The sequence below is a fragment of the Anopheles bellator genome, chromosome 1 (assembly GCF_943735745.2).
Source record: "Anopheles bellator chromosome 1, idAnoBellAS_SP24_06.2, whole genome shotgun sequence".
In the NCBI taxonomy this organism is placed as follows: Eukaryota; Metazoa; Arthropoda; class Insecta; order Diptera; family Culicidae; genus Anopheles; species Anopheles bellator.
The window spans coordinates 37,157,734-37,180,244 of NC_071285.1; the positions used below are offsets into that span (position 1 = coordinate 37,157,734).

Below are 22,511 nucleotides of genomic sequence, written 5' to 3' on the forward strand. Positions count from 1 at the left end.
CTGAACGCACGGTCGAAAAGTTGAGAAAGAAAAATTGAGAGATCGAAAATGATTTACCCATCGAATGAATGAACACATCTGGGTGGTCCCCAGCATCGCCACGCGTTGAAGTGTGTCTGTGAACGGAGGCTATCAACTTACGTCGGCAAAAAGGAAGTCGATCTCATTCGCGTATCCTGCCTGGATCGTGTACCAAAACCAGTCTGCCTTTACGATGTGAGTGTTTTTGTTCTTCGCTTCCAGCTTCGAATGCACGGCGTGCTCGTCAACGACCTTGATGTGACGAAAAAAATGATAAGTAGATTGAAAGAGATAAAACAAACCATATAATAATCAAATAAGCGATAACAAGCAATAGGGCAATAAAAGTACCGTAAAAACATTAAAGTTAATTCATAAAACAAACAAGGATGATTCATTTTTTTGTTAGAACGTTGCAGACTACCGGTTGATGATTGGTTAAAACATACATAGTTAATTCAGCGTGAAAGAATGGAAAATGGTTAGTGTACGATTTATTGTGGCGCACCGTTGAGTTTCACTAGAAAAGCAAAGGAAGCAAAAAAAACTGACCAAGCCATTGCGAACCAATAAACCCCATGCGAAGGTAAAAACACAACGCAAAAACGACATTTTCCATCAAAAGGATGTCACGTTCATTCGTCTCTTTCTCTCTGTTTTCTCTCTCTCTCTCTTTCTTTTCTTTGCTCTTGATCGGATAGATTTAACGAGGTACTATTGTTTGGTGGACTTTGCTTTCGCCAAAAAACAAAAACTCTACGCTCTCATAGTATAACTCTAATGACTTGCCGTTGGCCTTGCGGGTTCGAAAAAACGAGACATTTTTATGGACCATCATTTAAACGCAAATAAAAACGAAACGGGCATGAATTAAAAATCGAAAAACATATAGTGCCGTGGGCGCCATCGAGCGACGAATCGAAGGGTGTTAAAACCAATCAACAAGGTGTTGAACGGTTTTTATTTTTTCGTACTACCCATCGTCCATAATCCATCAGCTTTTAAATCACCTGCCTGGTTAGTCAGTGGGAGAGAGGTCGTTAACACGATCAAGGGACGCCGGATAGTGACAGATGAATATTTAGGGTCCTCCAAATATCCTCCTCCATCCTCCGAGGCCCTGCAACAAGTGCCGGTTGTTTAACGAGCGTGCATTGATTTACGTCAATTTGCGATTTTTTCCGCAGAATTTCGTCAGAAAATATGTCAAAAAAATTGGCTCTTACTCAGTTTATCGCAATTGGCACAGCACATCACGTAAAAAAGCGACACTTGAAATATTCTACATTTAGCATCGAAATTTCAAATTAACAACAATCCGCTCATGCATTAATCAAAGCAAAAAATCATTTCAATCGCGAACCTCCTAACGACAGCAAAAGCACCGTGAACCTCCTGAAGCAGCAAAAGCAAAAGCACAAACAAGAGTTAATAACATATAAAAAATCCAAAAAAAATCTGATCTCTTGATATTTGGTTTACAAAGTTGAAATTGATGATGTTGAAAATTTTTAAGTGCATCATTAAACAGAATTTTTGATAGCATGGAATTAAGTACAGTTCAAGTCAAAACATTATCCATTTGTATACTAAACAAGTCACTATATGGTCGTTTCTGTGAATTCTTGAAGAAGCCGAAGGGAATGTAATGAAAACACACAAACTTATACATACTTCTATGTATAAAAATATGTGCGTAACAGGCCAACACAACTCACTTCTATCACATTCAGAAAACACTCTCTTTTACTCTCTCCATTTCTTATTAACCGCCATTTTAGAACTGTTTGGAGCTCAAAGTTTACCCTCATCTAAATCAATTGATTAAAATAAACTATTTGCTCGTAAACCTCAACTCAGCCACAATAAATCTAAAATACTCACACATCACCCACCGTTTAAGAGAAGGTTAATCTAACAACATCTACTAGGGAGATACATGCAACCCCCAAGACACGACAGAACACACGGGCATAGTTTAGATTCCGATTCCACTGCAAACATTCGAACATGTGTTTTTTGATGAGATGAAGGAGATACATGCAGGGAATCGGTTCAATGCAATGGTTCCGAATCGAGATCGCATGGGGATTTTTCGTTGGTTGGGAAAATGATGATAGTGTTACTATAAATACCGGAATCATGTCAGCGTCGGTACTGACTGCCCCGCCGTAGACCATTGCCGTTGGGGACGTGGTTGCGCCGCTAGTCTTTGCATTTGTTGCCGTTTCCATTGGCATTTCCTCGTCGTTTGCGAAAAGTGGAGTCACGGCGGTCGCAGCGCCAGCTGTACCGGTCGCAATAGAATGCCGTTGATGCAGCGCCGACGGTGCCGGTTTTCCGCGACTTCTTGTCACCATCTTCGACGAGGAGTCACCACCGTTAAATCCGCCGAACGGTGGTGCTACCGGAGTTTTAAAGTCAACTTCACTGCGCTCCGCTCCTCCTCTCGGTTGTTCCGGCGTATGGGGCTCAGTGGCGGCGGACCCTACCTCTTGACCGGTCTTGAAGTGGCACACCTTTTTCAAACTATCGAGATTCGTGGACGTCAATAGGCCGACGCCCTTGGACTTGATCGACTTTGGCGTATCCTTACGCCCGCCTTTCGTTATCTTGTCGCGGATGCTTCGCAGTTTTTCCTTCACCGGTTTCTTGATCGACTCGTTGAACGTCGTCTCGATCGAGGTGACCGACGTGATGGACGCGTTCGGATCGACCGAGTTACGGCGTGACCGCAGCATACTTTTGATGGGTGTTTTTATCGCTGCAAAGCTCATGCTGCGCCTTATACCGCGGGTTATGGAACCCGTGCGCGTCAATTTTGGCTTTTTGGCCGAACCGCCGCACACACCACCGCCATACATGACACTGGACGCGATCGATATGTCAACCGAGAGCATCGACTGATCGTCGAAACTGTCCTCGGTGCGCCTGCGTTTGTACGCCTCCCGACTGGCGATAACGTAATCGTCCATATCGTCATCATCGATGTCGTCATCCACATCATCTTTTTGGTGCAACTGCTTCCCTTCGCCCTTGCCGATGACATCTTTCTGCTTCATTTCACCCGAAGAGCTACCCGGTTTCAAAATCGGCGAGATGTTGTTCGGGTTCAGGAACTCGTTGGCTTCGCCGGACGTCAGCACAACTCCATCCGCTTGCCGACATGTCGCGGTTACACTCGTTCCGACAATTTCATTTTCCACCTCCGGTTCCTCGTCGATGTACTGCATCCCAGGGGATACTACAATCGATGCCCGACATGGGCGCCGTTCCGCGAACTGATTATGATTGTTATCATTCTCGGCAACGCTCATCAGGTGCTCACCACCGTGACGTGGCCGACGACCGAACCGATTGCCTTCGACCATGCCTTCCGCCGATTCGTTTTCTTCCGGCAACACCGGAAGTATGACATTGCAACCGCCGGTATGCAGCACTTCCCGTCGATCATCCGTTTCCTGATCGCCACTGTCAATGGTTTCTTCTCCACACGGCTGCTGCTGCTTTCCGGTAAATCCCTCGAATTCTAGTTGGTCTTGCGGCGGCGGTGTTGCAGGTGGTCCCGATTTCGTCGGAGAACTGGTGCAGGCAGGCATGGTAGCCTCTACAAAGTGGGCACCCCCATTGGGCATAACCTGGAAAAATGCGATCATTTTGGCGATGTGGTGTGTGTTGTGTGGTGTGTAGAGGAGCGTGCACAAGTGGTGAATCGAAGATTATGCTGATAAAGGAGTCTAGTCAGTTCCCTAAATGAATACTGCTAATAATACTCATAAGCACACGCGCGCTGCAAAATGACCGGAAACTGAATAACCTTTCGTTGTGACCGGTAAAGCTCATGCTCCTAGATTTCTCTCTCTTTCTTTAACCTCCGCTTTTTATCATATTTTATCTTGCCCTATCTTTCTTTCACAATTTTCCTCACATTCTGTCTCCCTTCCTTTCACAATGTTTTGCTCGTTTGCACTTGTCACTCGTGTCCGATGGTCTCTCCCACTAGCCCTACTCCAGGATCTTTATCGATTCACAGCATCCCGATGGCCGATAGCTGATTTATGATCAATTATTTAACCATTTCCGCTGATAGACACACCGCAAATCATCGCCCATGCATCCGCAGCCACCATCCAGAGGTGACCGCAATTTCCGCGCATCAACCACACACAACAGCAAGGGGTATCACTTCCGCCAAGACCGCCACCCCCGACCCCCCAGCTGCTGCGCCACCACTGCCTCGTGGTCGCAATTAATCAATTAAAGCTTTTCGAATGCTCCATCATCAACGACCATCGAGCGCAAATAAGTTAGGTTACGGTAACAGGAATGAAACAGCCTGAACCATCCTGCTCCCGCCCAGAATGGAATGCTGATTGCGACACTCGAACCCTTCAGCAGCGGCGCGTTATAGTGTGACCGACCACCGGTAGTAGCAAGAGAATGACGATAACCACACCCGGCGTAAAAACGAATCCCTGCATTCAGTGCGAGCATCATCGCTGAATCGCTCAACGTTGTCCATTAATTACACATTGAATAAATTGTAAACGCACCACGGCACCGTGTGCTCTCCATATATCAAACTGTACTTCGTGGACCTCTTCGTCCACCTCGTCGCGCGAGATTGGTTGGCGATAAATTTACCAATCCATTACGTAGGGAAATGGAAAATCAATCCCATTGCAGTATGGGAAAAACGGTACTGCCGGACATGAGTTATGGCGAACCGACGAGCATCGTTACGAAACGCGCCGTCCGTAGCAGGAGTACGCAGCACACGTTAAACAACTCGGTGGATTGCGCATCAAGAGATGCACTTAGCGCACTGGATGCTGGATTTAGATTGAAAATAGAATGCACCGAGCTGTGCACGTGGGGATTTGTCGGTATTTGTTGATTGGAAAAATCAATTCTCTGAGCGGAGTGCGGAGATCCGATGAAGAACGGCGGAAGGAACACGGTGGTGGGCGGATTGGCCATAGCATGCATAATTACATGTCATAAGCTCCCTTATTACACACTCGATTAAAAGCGTATTAGTTATGCAGGCTCACACGCAAACAAAAGCTTTCGGATTTCACGCCGTGGCGAAAGCGCACACCCTTCGTAGGTGCTATTATCGAGTGGTATTACGGTGGCTATCTTAACCGTTCTATCTGTGACTGTGGCAAAAAAAGTTATCGATAAAATTAGGGAGGGATAACATTCAATAACCCTTGAAGCTTGAAGAACCCTGTCAACGGATTTAATACAGTTTAGCTCCGTTCATACAGAAGGAAAGAAAATTCGATTTAACATTTGTCCTAGACACACGTCTTTCTTTTGAAGTCCGCCTCACACTGCCCTATGGCTATTAATAACACCTAAAACCATGTTTATTTCTCCTGCGCCAGAATGTTTGTACTCTAAAATATATGTCATACTTAAAGTTAGGGTATCTGATTTATAGTGATGAGTTCGACGTCAACGACAGCTCATCGTTACTCTACTGGCAATTTGTTACAGGCGTTTGAGAGGCTTTGTGGGGCGTAGGGAAACTGGGTGATGGCCTATTGTAAATCTACGTATTGGTACACTATACGATCCTTTCTCCTTTCATCATTGTCAGGATCGCACGTCACACCAACCTCCAGACGCTATTTTGCGCAGCATTAGGAAGTAAAAATGGAACATTGATCATGCGTTGACACTTTCCGTGACAGTATACCCTTCATCATACACACCCAACCTTGTTTGTTAATTTTAATTACACAATATACACAAGAAACTTAACCATTTAAACACGGACATAGAGCACGAACGCACGACAATCGTAACAAATAGTAATCCTTTTTAAACGAGCCACCTCAACGTAGTCAATATCAAAAGAAAGAGAGAAAGAAAGCAACATCTAGAGGACGAAACAGGCACCAGTTCCACATTCTAACCCAAACGGAACAAAAACAACCAGACACTCTTTGGGTGCATTGGTGGTGATGGTGTAGTTAAGATGCGAGTCATAAATGCAGCATGTGAAGTGAGCATGGAAAAGACCTTTCCGGGTCATGCGCGGCACCGTAATCGTAAGTCACTGGGTCGGTGGAGGTAGAAGGGTCAGGGTCAGACGTAAGGGTCAGACGGTGGACTTACCACGTGCGAACACTCGGGATCGTCGAGCTCGGTTGGAATGCCCCCGTTCGTTTTCAGCACATCGATCATGTGCTGCCGCTCGTCCTCCTGGAACCCGAAGAAGCACACCTTATGGCCCTCGAAAACCTTGACCCGGTGCTGGTTGATGAACGTCTCGGCTGTGGCACTGAAATTTGGGTCGTGCCGATTTTTCCAAGCCTCCATCACCCAATCCATGCGAATGATGGCCAACCGGAAAGTTGTAGCATAGCTAGAAGTAGAAAAGGATTACGGCATCAGTTACTGTACTCTTGAGTGCACCACTTGCAAACTACTTACCGGTATTTTCTACCAGAACTATAGTTGCATATCAGGTGGGTCACCTTAGTACCCATGTCGCCACGGACCGAACCTCCCATCGAATGAATCAACCCGATCATATTCGTCTGCAAAGAAGAAAGATACAAATTATTGCTCCACATATTTTTTTTTTTTTTTTTAAATTCTCAAAATTGGATCTTTATTATACAGAGATGTTTGATTACATAAGAGTACAGAGATATTCCACAATGGGATTGCAGCTATTTAATAATTTTAAAGTATCAAAATGATTGAAATGAAAATATTTCGATTAAAATCTATTTAGATTACATGTTATGCCACGTGGCATTGAGTCATTATATCATACTTATAACTAATAACTAATAACTACATACGTCTTACAACTAGTTAACTTTAAAAACATCAGATAATTAGGTCTTTTATTGTTGGGTGGATAGAATTATTGCATCTATTGATTAGGCCTTCTTTTAGTTTGTTAATTTCTAACGATAGTCTATGCGTGCCAGCGAGGCTAAGGACGAGATTTGTTGGTGTTCTCCAGTGTAAATTGAGGATCATTTTGAGAATTTTATTCAGTCTGATTTGTATTGATTGGAAGTTAGTTTTGGAGCAATGCGACCACAGAGAAGAGGCATAGGTTAAAAGAGGGAGGAAAATTGTTTTATATATAAGGAGTTTATTTGGGAAGTTTAGTTTTGATTTTCTGTTTATTAATGGGTATAGCATTTTGATGAGTATGTCTAGTTTTTTATGTAACATTTCTAAGTGTGGACGGTAGTTAAGTTTATTGTCCAGTAGAAGCCCCAGGTACCTGAGGTGAGGAGACCATGATATATTTTGATTATCTATAATGATATTTTGTCCAGGTAGGGGAACAACTCGTTTGCTGAATTTATATGGGAAATTGCTCCACATATCACCAGGTCACTGTTTCAGAAGATGTTCTTTCAACCGAGCAATGGGACCCACAGTGCCATAAATTGCACCCCTGGCATGCGCCATACTTACTATTCCAAACGAGCAGCAGCAAGATAATGCTTTTGTTTTGTGGCGGTAATTAGAATGCCGAGCGTTGCCCACAGAAATCACCCAGAAACACCACCAACGTTTGGCAACGTGCAATAAGCATAATTTTTCCATATATATTTACACAACCCAAAAAACCACGGGGGCTTCGGGAACATTTCGGAGTCACTCCGCTACTGTGCCCGTACATCTGGAACAACGATTCTGGCAACACAGTAACGGCACCAAAGCAAAAATAAACATAACAAACCGATGAATCATGGCACTTGCTTCAGTCATTCTGCCGTGGCCCCGTTCTGGCGTTGCATTGCGACAAACGAGCGTAATTCGTATTCCGAACAGGTACAACGATTACTGGCGACTAATTTTATTTAACCCAACACAAAACAACAGTAAGCATATTGCTACGTTTCACTCCCGACTCCTAGTACACGCAAACTTCTTTTTCGGAGGCCACAGAATTTGCGTCGCGACAAGCACACGATGTTCAAGTTGATATCGAACGTCTCAAATCTAACGTGTACCTCTGTAAGATACACAACCCATTAGCTCGCGATAGTGAAGTCCAGCGTGTGAAGAACGGAAACTCGCGGAAAAGTTAAAATTCGTGAAATTCGCCGTAAAGTAACCGGATGACTCCGAATAACCAGCAATCAGAGGCGCGACCCTTACCACGGTTCGCTCCAATTCATGCGCCCCCATGGCCATCGAAACAAGACACGGTAATAATAAGGTCGTTGCTGACTCCACGTGACCAGAGAAATGATCGAAATCGTCCATCGTCACCGCCGATGATCGTTCAGGTCCGGTGGCCGCCGCCGCTCAGGGGTGGCCATAAGCAAAATCCTTACAAAACGATGCCACGGCTGAAGCGCTAGAGAAGCGGTGAATCACGGGAAATAGGAAGCTACAATCTCATAACACCTTTCTGTGACGAGAGCTGTTGTAAGCACGGCGGCCACGGTCACGACGCTTCGTGTTAGCGTCGCCCCGGACACTAGCAGCCGATTTCCGGTGGAGACGCCGTGTCCCAGGCTACAGGCGCCATAATCAATTTTACTAATGACGTCTTTATCGATCAGTGCCTGGCGTTACGCGCAGATCTTCCTTTGGGCGTCTCCCGGGTCGCCAGGTCAACTGCAGCCAGGGCATTGGCAAGGACGTCACGTTTCCATCCTACAACTTTTGCAGCTGATTAATAATCGTAGCAGGAATCAATTTACCCTCGTTGATTCCCACCAGCGGGCCATTGCAGAGAGTGCGGCCCTTTCCTTTCGGCCAGCGCCCCCAGAATCGGGACCAGAACTGCACACACTACACCATCGTCCTGGAGCCAGCGCAGACCGCAGGCGATGAATTGTGATGAATACAGGAAATTATTCAAATTCATGTCCTCTTCGTCCCGAGCCGTGACGAGACGAGATGTCCCAGGACATCGTGAGCACACGGCGTCTTATCGGGACCGATGGCATTATCCTGGACCCGATCCCGGGGAGTCGATGGTGTTCGGTGCACAGTAATGTTGAAAATTGATGACTCAAGGTCCAGCGCCGACAGCCGACGATAACCCCCCGAAAAAAAAGGAAACGCAGCATCCTTTCCGTGGTCCGGACAGCCCCTCAGAAATTCAATAATGAAAGGATGGTAATTGCTGTCCCTTTCCATTCCGCTTGGAATTCCCGTCAAGAACGAGGCTGGGCGATATCGGGACCAGAGCGCCCATGTCCTGGTTCGGGTAGCCCTTTGAATTCCGAAACGGCAGCACACAAACGACCTAATCAAACTTGGCGCAAACTAATGAAACCTTTCATCAGCGACCACCACACGCACAGGATGTGCCCTTCCGAAGGCCTGCCGAAGTTACAGACAGCCCTGGTTCACACACAGTAGCATCAGCGCCAACCGTTATTTTTCGTCCTGGACTGTCCGAGGAAATTTATACTACAGCTTCAGACACACACACGTGCACGATCGTCTTACCAGTTCATCCTTTTTGCGAAAACCCGTGAAACAGGTGACGACGCCCCGCATACAGTAGTTGTAGATGGGACGGATGTTCCACGTCAGACCTTCGCTGAATCTTACAGCCTGCTGTAAGGCCGGTGGTCCCAGGATCCTGAAAGAAGTAAAATGCGAAACGTGAGCACCAGAAAACGAATAAACAGGCCGAGGTCCTAACCACCACTAATAACCGCAATTATGGTAATGGCCGGGAATCCGCTCGTGGTCGTGAACTACGAGCCATTTTCGAGCAACTATTTCACCGAAACAAGAGCACTGCAATCGACGCGTCCTTCCATGCCCTTCGCTTTCCTTGGTTTTTATAGGAACTTTCGCGAAAGTAAGAATGCAATTGGTCCATCATCACCCCCAGGACGTGCTGCTGCTGCTGCTGGGTTCTTCCCCGGTATGCACGAACCACCCGCAAATTGGTGCAAACTTTTCGGCACAAGCATCTTCATTAAAATCAAATATTAGTGCAACTTTTTCGTTCGCTTCTCTCTCTTTCTCTTTCTCTCTCCCTCTCTAGCTAAGGATGATGGTGTTTCTGTTTCATTTTTTATCGGTTGCCCGATTCGGTTGGCCCCTGAAGTTGGCCCCCAGTAGAGATTGTTCATCGACTTCGAATCTCTGTGTGCAAACAAACTTCGCTCGGTCGTGTGGTCGTCTCCTTCGGCTACGGACCGACTTTCGCGGCAAGCCACTATCGGTACTCCAGCCGACACCGCACCACGGTACTCGATGAGCGTTCAGGGGCAAAAAGATTCACTTTCCACTCTCGACCACGGGGCCAGGAACAACCTCCAACCTCCGCCAGAGGAGGCACATTGTTTTCGTTGTTGCCAGAAGAGAGCCCACTCGAGTGGGGTGGTTGTTGTGAGCGCCCGCTTCGGTTTGTTACCTTTCTCGCTCGGTTTGTCAAAGGAAATGCTTCGCCAACAGTGCCTTCCGAGCAGTGGCCCAGGACACGCCGCCACACGCCTGCTCTCGGCGCTGCGCTGTAAAGCGGATAATTAATCAGGGAGCAAACAGCACCAGCACAACAGGTAGCATCTCGTAGCGCCGCGCCAAGGATATAGCAGAGCAGCATGGATTAAAATGTGAAACAAAGCCCCACATCTCAAGGGCGCGCAAGCAAACGGGCCCTCTCTCGTAGGTGGATCACTTATTCTGCCATTTATTCTCGACGCTTTACCTTCATCACCTGCAGAGCGCACCAGGATGACGCACCTGCGAGACAGAGGATCGGCAGCCTTGCCCTCCGCTGCGACACGACTTGGAGCGAGAGCACTAATGAGCGGTGTGTGGTAAAACCCGACAACTTTCTTGTGGTCGCTCCGAGCATCAGAAAAGTGGACGGGCGCATCGAAGAAAATAAAGAGGATCAAAATAAAAAAAAAATAAAGTCCAGCCCTGGCGCTCTTGCCGTGGGATACGATAATTAAAAAACTATGATGACTCGCCCGGGCAGCAGCGGCAAGGAAGAGTACGGAAAACTACCGCTCTATTGTCATTATTTCACTCAGCACATTTTCACGATCCTGCCAGTCGGTCGCTCTCTCCCGGGGCGCGCACGTTCGAGGTAATGATGGCCAAGACACGGTGCTGAAAACTCCCCCGGCGATCTTTAAAACAGGGCCACGCAGGAGAAGGCTTGGGCGGCCGCGCGGGCCGGACCGGACCGGAACTAAGTACTCTGCTCGACCGGCGAGCTCATTGAGCGGAACAGGAAGAAATGGAAGAAAATGGGTTGGAAAATTGTTTCCTCTGTGCTGCTGTTCCCGGTTTTCCCAGTTTTTTTCTCTCCGAGTTTAACAAAAACCCAGCCAGCCAGCCAGCCGACAGCAGATATCGTTGAAGCGAAATCGATTTATCGGAAGAAAAAACGACCAATGAGCCCGCCCGCCCGTTGGCCGTAGCTTCTGAGGCGAAGGTTGAAGATTGCGAGTGAAAGATTCACCCACATAGTTCACCTTTATCGGGCAGCCATTGCTTCCGTCGTGTGGCCCCCGGAGAGGTCAGGGAGCTTGTCATCCTTCGTGAAAGGATAAAGGTGTTTCGTATGTTCCCGCGTTCCCCCGTCGCATCCCCATCCGTGACGTGTGTGGTCGTCCTACCCAAAGTCCCTTAGAGCACAGAGAATCTTTAGTGCTCCGGAGGACTTGTGTCGTTGCATCCCTGCAAGCGGTGAGCCGAAGAAAAAGAGAAAGAGAGAGAACAAGACCGGGAAGTACTATGCCCACGGGGAGAGTTCGGATTTCAAAGCCAGCACACGGAACCTTAGTTATTCGACTTTAACAGATCCATTGACGCACCCGGAGACTCAATCCGGCAACGGGCAACTGTAGCGAAAATTCAAGGAATAAAAGCATCTTCTAGTTGAAAATGAGACACTTTCTGTGTCGGTTTCGCTCTCGCTGCAGCAGTTGCGGTCGATCGGCACAGCTCACGGATCGCCGCCCATACTAAACCTAACACACACCAAAGTGGTATGTTGAACATAAAATAAGGATATGTTCAGTGGAGCAAGCAGCGTGTTTGCTCATTCTACGCTACGGACCACAGCAAGACAGGGATGAAGTGTTTAAAAGGCTCTCTTTAAAACCACTTCCCGGTCGAGATTGGTAGCCAAACAACTTTGCTAATGAAACTCGATCGTATGATGCACTAGCTCAACAACTGTAGTCCATATCGATAATTGAACAAAAATTCCTATCCAAAATGCTCCACTGCTCCACTGCTCTAGTTGATGCTTCAGGGATATCGCCATAGTAAAAATGCATCTGTTCATGGCAGAAATTAAAAACAAAATGGACCAAATTATGCCACGCAGAGTGTACGAATCGGAAGAACCGATCACACCCGTGCTATAAAATACACACCAGATAACGTATACGCAGGGAACCGTTTATCGCAACTTCCGTGTCCTTTTAGCAGCAGATATGCTGAGAAGTGGTTTAGCACGGAATGTCTTACGGCGATCGAAAACAAAACACAGGATCCCGCCGTGGCGCAATGGCACGGTTTCGTTTATTGCAACTATAAAATTAATTGTTCATCTGCGCCAAACTGTTTGCCAATAGCGCGAGATCCCGAAGATCATGGTTTCGGTTTATATGAAGCTGCAGTTCGCCACCGCCAATTGTCGGTGATGGGCCATCTCTGTCAAAACTGCCCGGCTCGCACATATGTGGCGGACCATTTCAGCAGCAGAAAATTGAACGGATCCCTGGAGCCCCTGGAAGGGCTATCGTTGGCTATCATTGTTTCCACCAAACGCCAAACATCTTTGAAGCATTCTGTCCCGCTTTTTGCTACGCCAACACTAGCCAACACTGAGCTCAGATTAAATAGATACTGTTATTTTATAGCTTTTATTGGCGCTGGGAATGTTTTAACGACACCACCAGCTACTCGTTATCGCCAAATATCAGCTATCGGTCCCACGGTTTGAAGTGGACTGGATAGTAGCACTGGACTGACTGCGTTTTTTGCCATCTTTCCATTGTTTGTCGTGGTCAGTACTTCCAACTGAAGAAACTGCTGTTACAAAATGTGTTCAAATCGACTAATCGCTATGATTGGTCTTCAAACTGGTGCAATTAATAACTGCACGCTCCCCGTCCGGAAACCGTCATTTCGATAGAACGCATCGTTCATCGTTAAACAGTTCGATTATTAAATGGATCGAGTTGCTGTAATATGGAAAATAATAAAACGATTACCGCCTATAAAAGTGGCCATAGTCGATGAAACATGGGCACCTTCCACAACTTCTTCCCCTAGAATGGCGTTCCGAACGAAACGCACGCAATAATAGGCTACAGCAATCGCGTTTATGAGCACCCCGTCAAGTGTCTCATCGAGAAGTTCACGGAAGCAGTGAAAGCGTATCGCACATAAAACCGAACTAAATGGTCGAGTGGGTACTCGAGCAGTTACTTCGTGACCAGAACCACTGCGTTAAGCGTGATGCACAACGACTGATGCGGCATTATTTGGATATCATGTGTGGGTGTGATCGGTAACAATGAGCGTATCCTCCACCAAAAAACCGCTCCACGTAATGGATCATTTCAATGAAACATTTCATAAATTTAACACCCACAATTCGTATCGCTAGCTCAATTTAGCAAACCCACTCTCTTCCGGCATTCAATTACTCTGCCAACGATTTTATGCTACATAAAATGCCACTCAACACCCACCATGCCAGAGGTGGCTTGTTTTACGCTAGATAATTCACTTTAGTAACCTGAATGTACCAGCCAGTGTGTGGTAGTTTATGCTTGACATTCGTTATGCAAAGTGCGTACAATATTCATACCAGGCGCGTAGCGAGACATAAGCACCACCGCCAGCCAACCCGATGACGTACCCTTCATCGGGATCCTGTCCGTGGGATCCGATCGAACGTCCGTCAATTGCGCGCGGTCCCGTAGGTGGTCAGAAAAAATAGGGCACTAAATATTTATGGCTAGTCGGCGACGAGGGCATTAAAATTTACTCACCGTTCGTCATACACCGAGAGGGGGTGCTTCATTTACCGACTCCCGACCGGCAACCATTCCTAACGTTACAAAATCCGATTTTATCGCCTGTGACAAATTGAATCTCTAATCGAATGACGATAAACTAGGAAAACGGACTAAACGGAAGGGAAAGCGACCAAATATTTACTAGCCCGTTTGCGTTGGCTCGCGACAACTTCCGGCCGGAAGGGCGGCACTTATCGTCAGCGAGAACCCGTGACCAGTCTAAACACGTGCCGGGACTTTTTTTTCGACACGATGCATTACGTTGAAGTGGCCCGTTAAAATCAACCCTTGCTCGGAACCTGCCATGCTGCCGACTTACGTGGTGTCACACAGTACGCGAAACGGCCAACGAACCGAGTGCACCGAGTGCGCTGCTCAGTTTCCAGTGGCAGAAGCTTTTCCTGGAAAGCTTAAAATGCTGCTCTTTCAGTGGATGGATTACTGTGCAGAGTCAGAACTGCCCTCTGCTCACCGGGATACGTCCAAGGCATCAAGAACTACTTAAAAGGGTTTCTGAGTGCAGCTTTGGTAGGCGAGTTGCATTTGAAGCAGAAATTAACTCTCAATATTACCAAACCAACTGACTCGTGAGCTGAATACTTTTATGATCCTTTAAATCACTTTGTAACAATTTCAATCCAGAGTCGGATCCTTTTTAATAAGCTTCAATCCTTTTTAATTTTAATAATTAAATTAATTTTATCTGCAATCTTCTCTAATTTTATGATAATTTTATTATTCCTAATAATCTTTATTAACCTGATTCTATTCAGGTAATATCGAGTGTATCAAGTTGCACTTACGCTAGCATCAAATTTTGACTTCCGACTGGGCAGTACTTACGAATTTATGAGCCAGAGACATATCTCCAGCAAAAAAAGTAATTTAGCACGGTGATGTTATGAATACGGCCTAGTCCGTTCTTTTAAGAATGAAAATGGAGTTACTTTAGTTATTGGACTATCACAGGAAAAATTCCAACAGTTCTAACTGTTAACCGTTTAACTGTGACAAACTATTGAAAACAGTTAGTGCATTTGATAGTAACCGCCTAACATTTATCTACAAACGTTCAAAACTAAAAAGAAAACCTAGTATATTATCGTCATAAATCACTGAATAAGTCCTAGTAAAGGCTGGCCGCAGTGGCCAAGTGCCCGCAATGCTATTTTAAAGTTAGTGTAAGAAAATCATAGTTCACATATTTCATACTTCATGGATATGAAAATAGTTTTCGCTATTTGACCTCAATCTAAATTCCCGTTACCTACACCTAATACGGTAGCGATAAAAAAGTTCGATGTATTTCCGTATTTCGTTGCATTTCCAAAACACGGATTGAGCCACTTAACTTCAATTAGTGAACACTTCTGAGCAAGTTGTATGGCCGCCGGAACATTTTATTGATAAAACAAAAAAAAATCCTTTCCCATTCCCGTTAATTTACTTCGCACATCATAGTTTAGGTTGCAAGTACTGCGAGACCGGCAGCACCACTTTGCACCACCATCCCCCGGGTGGTAAAGAGCAATCTCAAACCGATACCATCTTAATTGCGTTCCGCACATCCGCTCATTGTATCGCACAGTGGCAGCAAATGTCCCGAAGACGAGCAGCAAATGGAAGATGGCTTTAATAAACTAAACTCGCCCAAGATCCTGCGCGTCGTTAATGGGCGGTGGCGCTCGATATTTGCGCCGCAAGCTAGTAACCTACAGCCCCGCACCACACCCACCGACGATTCTTACCGTTGCTTGGCGCGATTGATCGCATCGTAAACTGGTCCCTCGAAGTCGTTCAGCACAAACACCGTGTTGAGGCTGTCGTCGTCGTCGTCGTCGCCGTCGGTGGCGAGATACTCGGCACCGGTGTCGGAGGTCACAACCGGCAGCTGGAAGGTTTGCGCGGCCGCCACCGTGGTTGCATCTTGCGCAACCGGCCCCACCAGACATATCCGAGTCATTTCCGGCATCGACGAGCGCGTCGATATCGACATCGCTGCTGAAAGCAGAGGAGAAAGATGAAAAGCGCTCCGTTAACGATTGCCAGTAACTTGCGTGGCGGCGTAACTGTTAATGTGGCGCACAAAAATGGTGCTCCCCTCCTCAACTTTCTACGACCGCACCCCGCACAGTGCGAGATAAGAATAAGTTCTCCATCCGTCATAAACGGTTGCTTCTGCGCCCGGGGGGCCGAAACAGGGCAGATGTTGATGATGACCCCACCACCGTTGGATGCTGCGCTCCTAGTCCTGGACCTGTTGTCGTTCGCTGCGAGTCGGCGAAAGGATATAAAAGTTGGGCGCGGCCACCGGAGAAAGAACTCATTAATTACAATCGCGCGAGTTTCGGGTAGATTTCGCAAGAATGTTCCGCGCTCGCACCATTCACCGTGTGATGTTGAAAGAGCTGATTTTCACCGCTTTATCGACGGCCGATGGGTGTAAACGGCACAAAAATGATACAACAAATGATTGATAGTCGGCAGACGGTCGGCGCAAAAATGGTCTCAAAATGGTGAAAGTCTTAAATCGACCGGGAAAAAGTCTGAAACTCTCTTCCGCGCGCCCCGTTTAAGTTGCCGGTTTCCACCATCCAGCTGCCGCGCGAGCCAACCAAGATTCCCACCCATTAATTATAATTATCTCATTATGATTGCAAGATGATTGTTTCGTTTTTGGCGTAATGTTGTTAACGCATTTGAACCCGACAGAGCTTTGACGGGTCAGAATTGACAGAAAGGTTACCCGTAGATGCACTGCCCCGGGCGTTCCAAAATGGAGCACGATTTTAGATTGTGTGCTAATGTTAAACCCAGCAACATTATTTATACATACAGCCACGCCTTTTTGAGCTACATAAACATTTATCCACAAAAAAATCCACCCACCACAGTGCGCCATATTTTTAAAGGCAAAAGCTCGACACCAAAATGTCAAACGACGTGACCGACGTGAAAGAAAAAATGATCAAAAAGGTCAGCTCCGGCTCCGGAATGAACGCTGCTAAATTACCTCCCACGAAAATAACAAAAAAGGATTGCTATGAAACGAAAAAGTTTAGATGAAAGAAGTGATGCGAAAAAGAATGATGAAAATGTGGGAAAATTCAATCGAACAAGCAAAATCGAAACCTATTGATAGTTGCCATAATTCGATTGGTGCTGATTCGTGCGCAATCCACACGCACACACAGAGCGGCGATGCCACAATGAAATTCACAGTAAACACGTTCGCCTGTCAGCTATTTTGCGCATTCGGCGAAGCCTTTTACTGAAACCCGGCGTGCTCATTTCTCGCCATGTTACTTTGCCCCGCAGAGCAGCAGCATATTTCTCCGTAAGAAGAAAACCCAACACCACCACCCAGGGGGAAAAGCTGCACGCCAAATCTGGTCCAATCGGATGGAAAAATCGAACGACAAACAAAATTTGGTGAAAATCGATCTTTCGCCGATCATCTCAAATACGGGGCACGGACCGGCCGGACGCCCACTCGATTCGCGCGACCCGTCAAAAATTCGCCAAATGAAGCACTTTTAAGCTTCTGCCCTGCCCTAATAACTCCGATCGTCACGGCCGAAGCGCACCCGCTTTCAACGGGCGGAGACCAATCAAGCATGGACCGCGCGATAACAAAGCACCGCGCCACCAACCAACCGAGCGTTCGTCGTCCTTGTTCGCTCATCGGAAGGATGTTTGTGTAACCGGTTTTGAAGGCTCGCAAGAAGCGCGTGCTCCACCAGCGTGCTTCGGGGGCAACGTGGCCCGGCCGCCACAGCATCACTTCTGTCGGCCCGTCCCGTGGAGTTGTTGCCGCACGACCGACGGTCGCCGGGCTGCCCCGGCCCAACCGGCCGAAAGAAGATGATTAAGGCCACATTCAATTAATTCGATTTTGATCTAAATCCGATTACACAAATTGTGCGTTCAATCAACAACATCGCTACGATCGCGCGGGCGCCCGCGCACACGCCACAGGCACAGGATACCGACCGATACAAACCGGGGGCGTACAGCGCCTGACCCTTAGCATCAACACCACCCTACGGACGCAAGTGGGCAGACCACCGCACTATGGGGAATGTGTTTGGGGCAGGTGAACATTGATGGATTTAGCAAGAATTTACGTTTTTTTTAACTTGCTTGTTTGCATTGCATGTCGTTTGATCGAATTCAACATTTTATCTACAATAAATTCAATTGTCAATATCAATTCATCCAATTACCATTTTTTTCTTATTCCTCAATCCCAAATTCAATGTAATACTAAATTATACTGTTTTCGATATTTTCAGGTATTTTAACGCCCCAAGTTATGCAATCGGCATGACAACTGTTCGGATGTCGCTCATAGTTTTGGCTTTTTATTGGATAATCATCTGCAAATATCATAATTATTATCACTCATGCGAGTAAACATGCAAAGGAATATTCCTTACTTGGTTTCTTCATCCAAACTCATATCGAAATTGTCTACTTCCTAACAAGTTAAACGTCCTACAAAATTTGTCCTTCCTCTTTCTTTCCCTCTTGCCTTCACCCTATTACACGTAAGCTTTTCCAACTCATTGTTAATTCCAACTTATTGTTAATATCTTAGTTTTAAGATACCATGTATAGTTTCCAAACAAACATTGGTTAAATAAATAAATAATAATAAATAATAATAAATAATAATAATATTAGGAGTATGCGTAGAAATTTATCGTTTTTTTACCAAATTGAATCGTTTATTGTTCAAAACTCTTAACAAACTAGTCAATCGAAGTAGTGTCCGTCGCTAGCCACTACTTTTTGCCATCTTTCTGGCAATTGTCGGATTCCATCGCGGAAGAATGCCTTATCTTTTAAGGCGATCCACTGATCAATCCAATTTTTACAATCTTCATACGAAGTGAAGCGTTCCTCAGCTAATGCATGTGCCATTGACCTGAAAAGATGGTAATCCGAAGGAGCCAGATCCGGGGAATACGGCGGGTGGGGTAGGACCTCCCATTTCAGCGTTTCAAGGTTTGTCTTTACTGGTTGCGCGACATGCGGCCGAGCATTGTCGTGCTGCAGAATGATCGTGTTATGCCTTTGGCCATATTCTGGCCGTTTCTCCTTCAATGCTCGGTTCAAACGCATTAGTTGGAGTCGGTAGCGGTCTCCGGTAATTGTTTCATTTGGCTTCAGCAGCTCATAATAAATTACGCCACGCTGGTCCCACCAAATGCAGAGCAGAAGCTTGGATCCATGGAAGTTCCGCTTGGCCGTCGATGTTGTCGCATGACCCGGGTATCCATACGATTTTTTGCGCTTGGGATTATCATAATGAACCCACTTTTCATCGCCAGTAACTACTCGATGCAAAAAACCTTTGCGGGTGTGTCGTTGGAGCAGTTGTTCACTCATGCACAAACGGCGTTCCACATCCCTTGGCTTCAACTCGTAAGGCAGCCAGTTTCCCAGCTTTTGGACCATTCCCAACGCTTTCAAACGTCTGGAAATTGTTGTTTGGTCCACTCCACATGCATCTGCAAGTTGTTGTTGTGTTTGGCACGGGTCATCTTCCAGCAATGCTTCCAACTCTTCATCTGCGAACGTCTTCGCTGGTCCCGGGTGCTCCTTGTCCTCAGTGCAAAAATCACCACTTTTGAAGCGCCGAAACCAATTACGACAAGTGGCTTCGCATATAACAGCATCGCCATAAGCCTCCTGAAGCAACCGGCATGCTTCGGCTGCAGTTTTCTTCAGATGGAAGTGATACAACAACACTTCCCGCAAATGACGCTTTGTTGGCTCGAATTCGCACATGGTTTCGTGTTAATAACAATCTCACAATGGAAAAATTGACAAATGTGATGATGCAGATTTGTTGACAGATGCCTAAGCTTGACATTTGACAGTTATTTGATGACATTTGTGCCTTCTATCCAACAGTAGCGCCCCCTATATGTAAACGATAAATTTCAACGCATACACCTAATACAATTTGGTCTCATAATTGCCTTCTGGTGACACCATTTTCATTGCTCTACTAAACGTTTCTTCCAACTTCCTGGACGGGATCAACGTTTTCGATGCATAAAATTTTAATATCAAAGAAGGATCTATTACGTTTCTAACGATGTATAATGTAGATACATTATTGTTCAAAAACATTGAAAACGATCGTCTTAAAGTAGTCGACAAAAGTTGACTCAGCAATTTTATCACTCTTTTTATTTTGACCGATCAGTTCCTGAATTCGAAGTAACCCAGACGGCTAAAAATTCGTACTATCTATTCATAGGTAACTTATCTATTTTAAGAAAGTATAATTCAAATCTTGAAACTTTGACATCGCTTAATGTCCACCTGTTCCCCATAGTGCACCGACAAGCTGCACATTGGCCGGGGCCAAGAGCTACGCTTCATTTTAAGCTCATGGGGCACGATCTGCTCGAACGAAACGAAAAGGTTGATACTACGCCACCCCACCTACGTTCACCACCATCATTCGCCTGCCAGGATAATGGACGCGTCCGGCCGGACAGAGATATCGGGGGCTGGATTAAAATGCCAACCAGCCACCATTGGTAAAAGCGGCCCATCGAATATTCGGAGCCCAAGTGTCTGGGTGGCTCTCCACAACACAGAGACAACAATCCGTGTTAATCACTTGTAAATCGAAGCTAACCTGCAATAATTTCCACCGCAACACGATCCCCTGAAGAACCGAGGACATGATGCCTTAATCGTTACGCATGCAAAGCTTGAGACAACTTTTGTAACCGTGGCAGGGATGTGGTCGCTTGTTGTTAAGCGCGTTGTAACCGGCAAAAAAAATTGGTTTCATAAATTAACAACTCACAACACATGACCACATGAATACCCCCCGGGAGCCCCATTTGGCTTGGGGTTAGAGAAAATGAAATGAAAATTTGGCTCCAGTTTCGGCCACCGACAACCGAGACTCGTCGGAACATTGGAAAAACAAGGGGAAAAACCAGTGCATGATCAGGTAATGAAAATTCGCCGAACATCGGTGCCGGTGTGCGCTGTTTCCTCGCAGGGATGTGTGGTAATTGTGGGAATAAATTACACCATAAATTAGATATTTGGATCAAAACAACACAACACAAACGGGGCACCGTGGTCCAACCGAGTTTTACGACCGTCGCCGCCGGATGTGTCGGAACAACCGCTTGTTGCGTACGTGTAAAACAAGAAACACTCCTGGGCCCGAACCATACCCCTGAACAGAAAAAGGCGTCAAAAGCACCAGGCCCCCGGAAGGACATTCGGAGATCCTTTTTTTCAGACCGTGTTGTATGTAAAGTAAACATTAACTGGTACAAACTCTCCGCTAACGGACGCCATAGGACCAATTTCGCTCCTGGAAGATACGTGATTTATTGCCAGCCGGAACCGGATACATCGGCTCCGTAGTCACTTCTTATTGGGGGCGATCGAATTAATAAACACTTCGCGTTGAATCGTAGGTTCGAAAATAAAATCGAAACAAAACAACGCCGAAAAAATCGTGTCACGGCTGTCAAAGAATGACGACTTTTTTTTTTGGTTTACACCACGAAAGGTGCGATCCTAGAGTCACACCGCGGAGGACACCAAAGTCTGAACTTTGCCGCCAAAGCCCAATGCGCAGCCCCCGGAACACCAGAGCGAACTGTGATACATAATTAATTGAGCTATTAAATTATGATTTATGATGGTAGTCACCGACCCGGTCATCCGGTGGGCAGGACGACATTCTGCCACCGTCATCCAGCGCGGCGCGAGCGATTCGATCGATGTTCGCGTCGAAAAAGGCCAAAACAATGTCTGGCTAAATTCCATCGCCAGGAGGGCCACCCCGGTGGCGATGGGCCTTTGATGGTGTGCGGGGGCTCAAGAAACAACAACAACCGCCCCGCTCCACCACGGCCAAGGTCGTTGTCTAACGCTGTCTGGAAGACGCCCTAACCCGCTGGCAACACTCTTGAGGAAACGGAGCACCAAACTCGCGTGATGGTGTAGGTGTTCTGGCTGGCTGGCTGCTGGTGCATGATGAATGAGTGCCTCCGTAGAAGGAAAATTGTTTTTGTTATTACTTCCCAGCTTATCGGCGCTTCGTTGCCCCCAGGTTACTTCTCAGCAACGGCAGCAGCAGAGGAAGAATCCTTCAGGCTCGATTATGTCATAACTCACGATGATGAAGCGCACAATAATACCGGCATAATTAATAGGCCCCGGCGCCGCATCAGAAGTCGCTAGAAGGACCCGAACTTCCCACGTCACAAAGCGATGGAAGCGAAGTTTGACACACCAGCGACACCAGGGATTGAGGTTACTCCGGGTGCGATCGGGATAATATATTGGTGGCCGGTGGTCTTATCACGGGCCCCGCGGGGTTGATTCCACACCGGTTCAATGCCTGAGGTGTGTTCCGGCTCAGCGAATCCATCAAAGAATGTTCTTCGCTGGCAGTTCGTGAGGTAAGCCCCAAGAAGA

The 22,511-nt window shown here is 46.5% G+C and overlaps 1 protein-coding gene across 1 annotated transcript in view; it reads right to left on the bottom strand.

Annotated features, from left to right (window-relative positions):
- The window catches only part of LOC131206669 (protein ECT2), a 60,293-nt gene that overhangs the window by 3,073 nt on the left and 34,709 nt on the right, over nucleotides 1-22,511 (bottom strand). The window contains exons 2-7 of the mRNA XM_058199330.1: nucleotides 15,785-16,037; nucleotides 9,478-9,613; nucleotides 6,469-6,575; nucleotides 6,151-6,400; nucleotides 2,157-3,659; nucleotides 142-273 (exon numbers count right to left, since the gene is read on the bottom strand). Of these exons, the coding sequence (XP_058055313.1) occupies nucleotides 142-273; nucleotides 2,157-3,659; nucleotides 6,151-6,400; nucleotides 6,469-6,575; nucleotides 9,478-9,613; nucleotides 15,785-16,032 (2,376 nt within the window). The 5' untranslated portion in view covers nucleotides 16,033-16,037. The remainder of the gene's footprint in view (nucleotides 1-141; nucleotides 274-2,156; nucleotides 3,660-6,150; nucleotides 6,401-6,468; nucleotides 6,576-9,477; nucleotides 9,614-15,784; nucleotides 16,038-22,511) is intronic.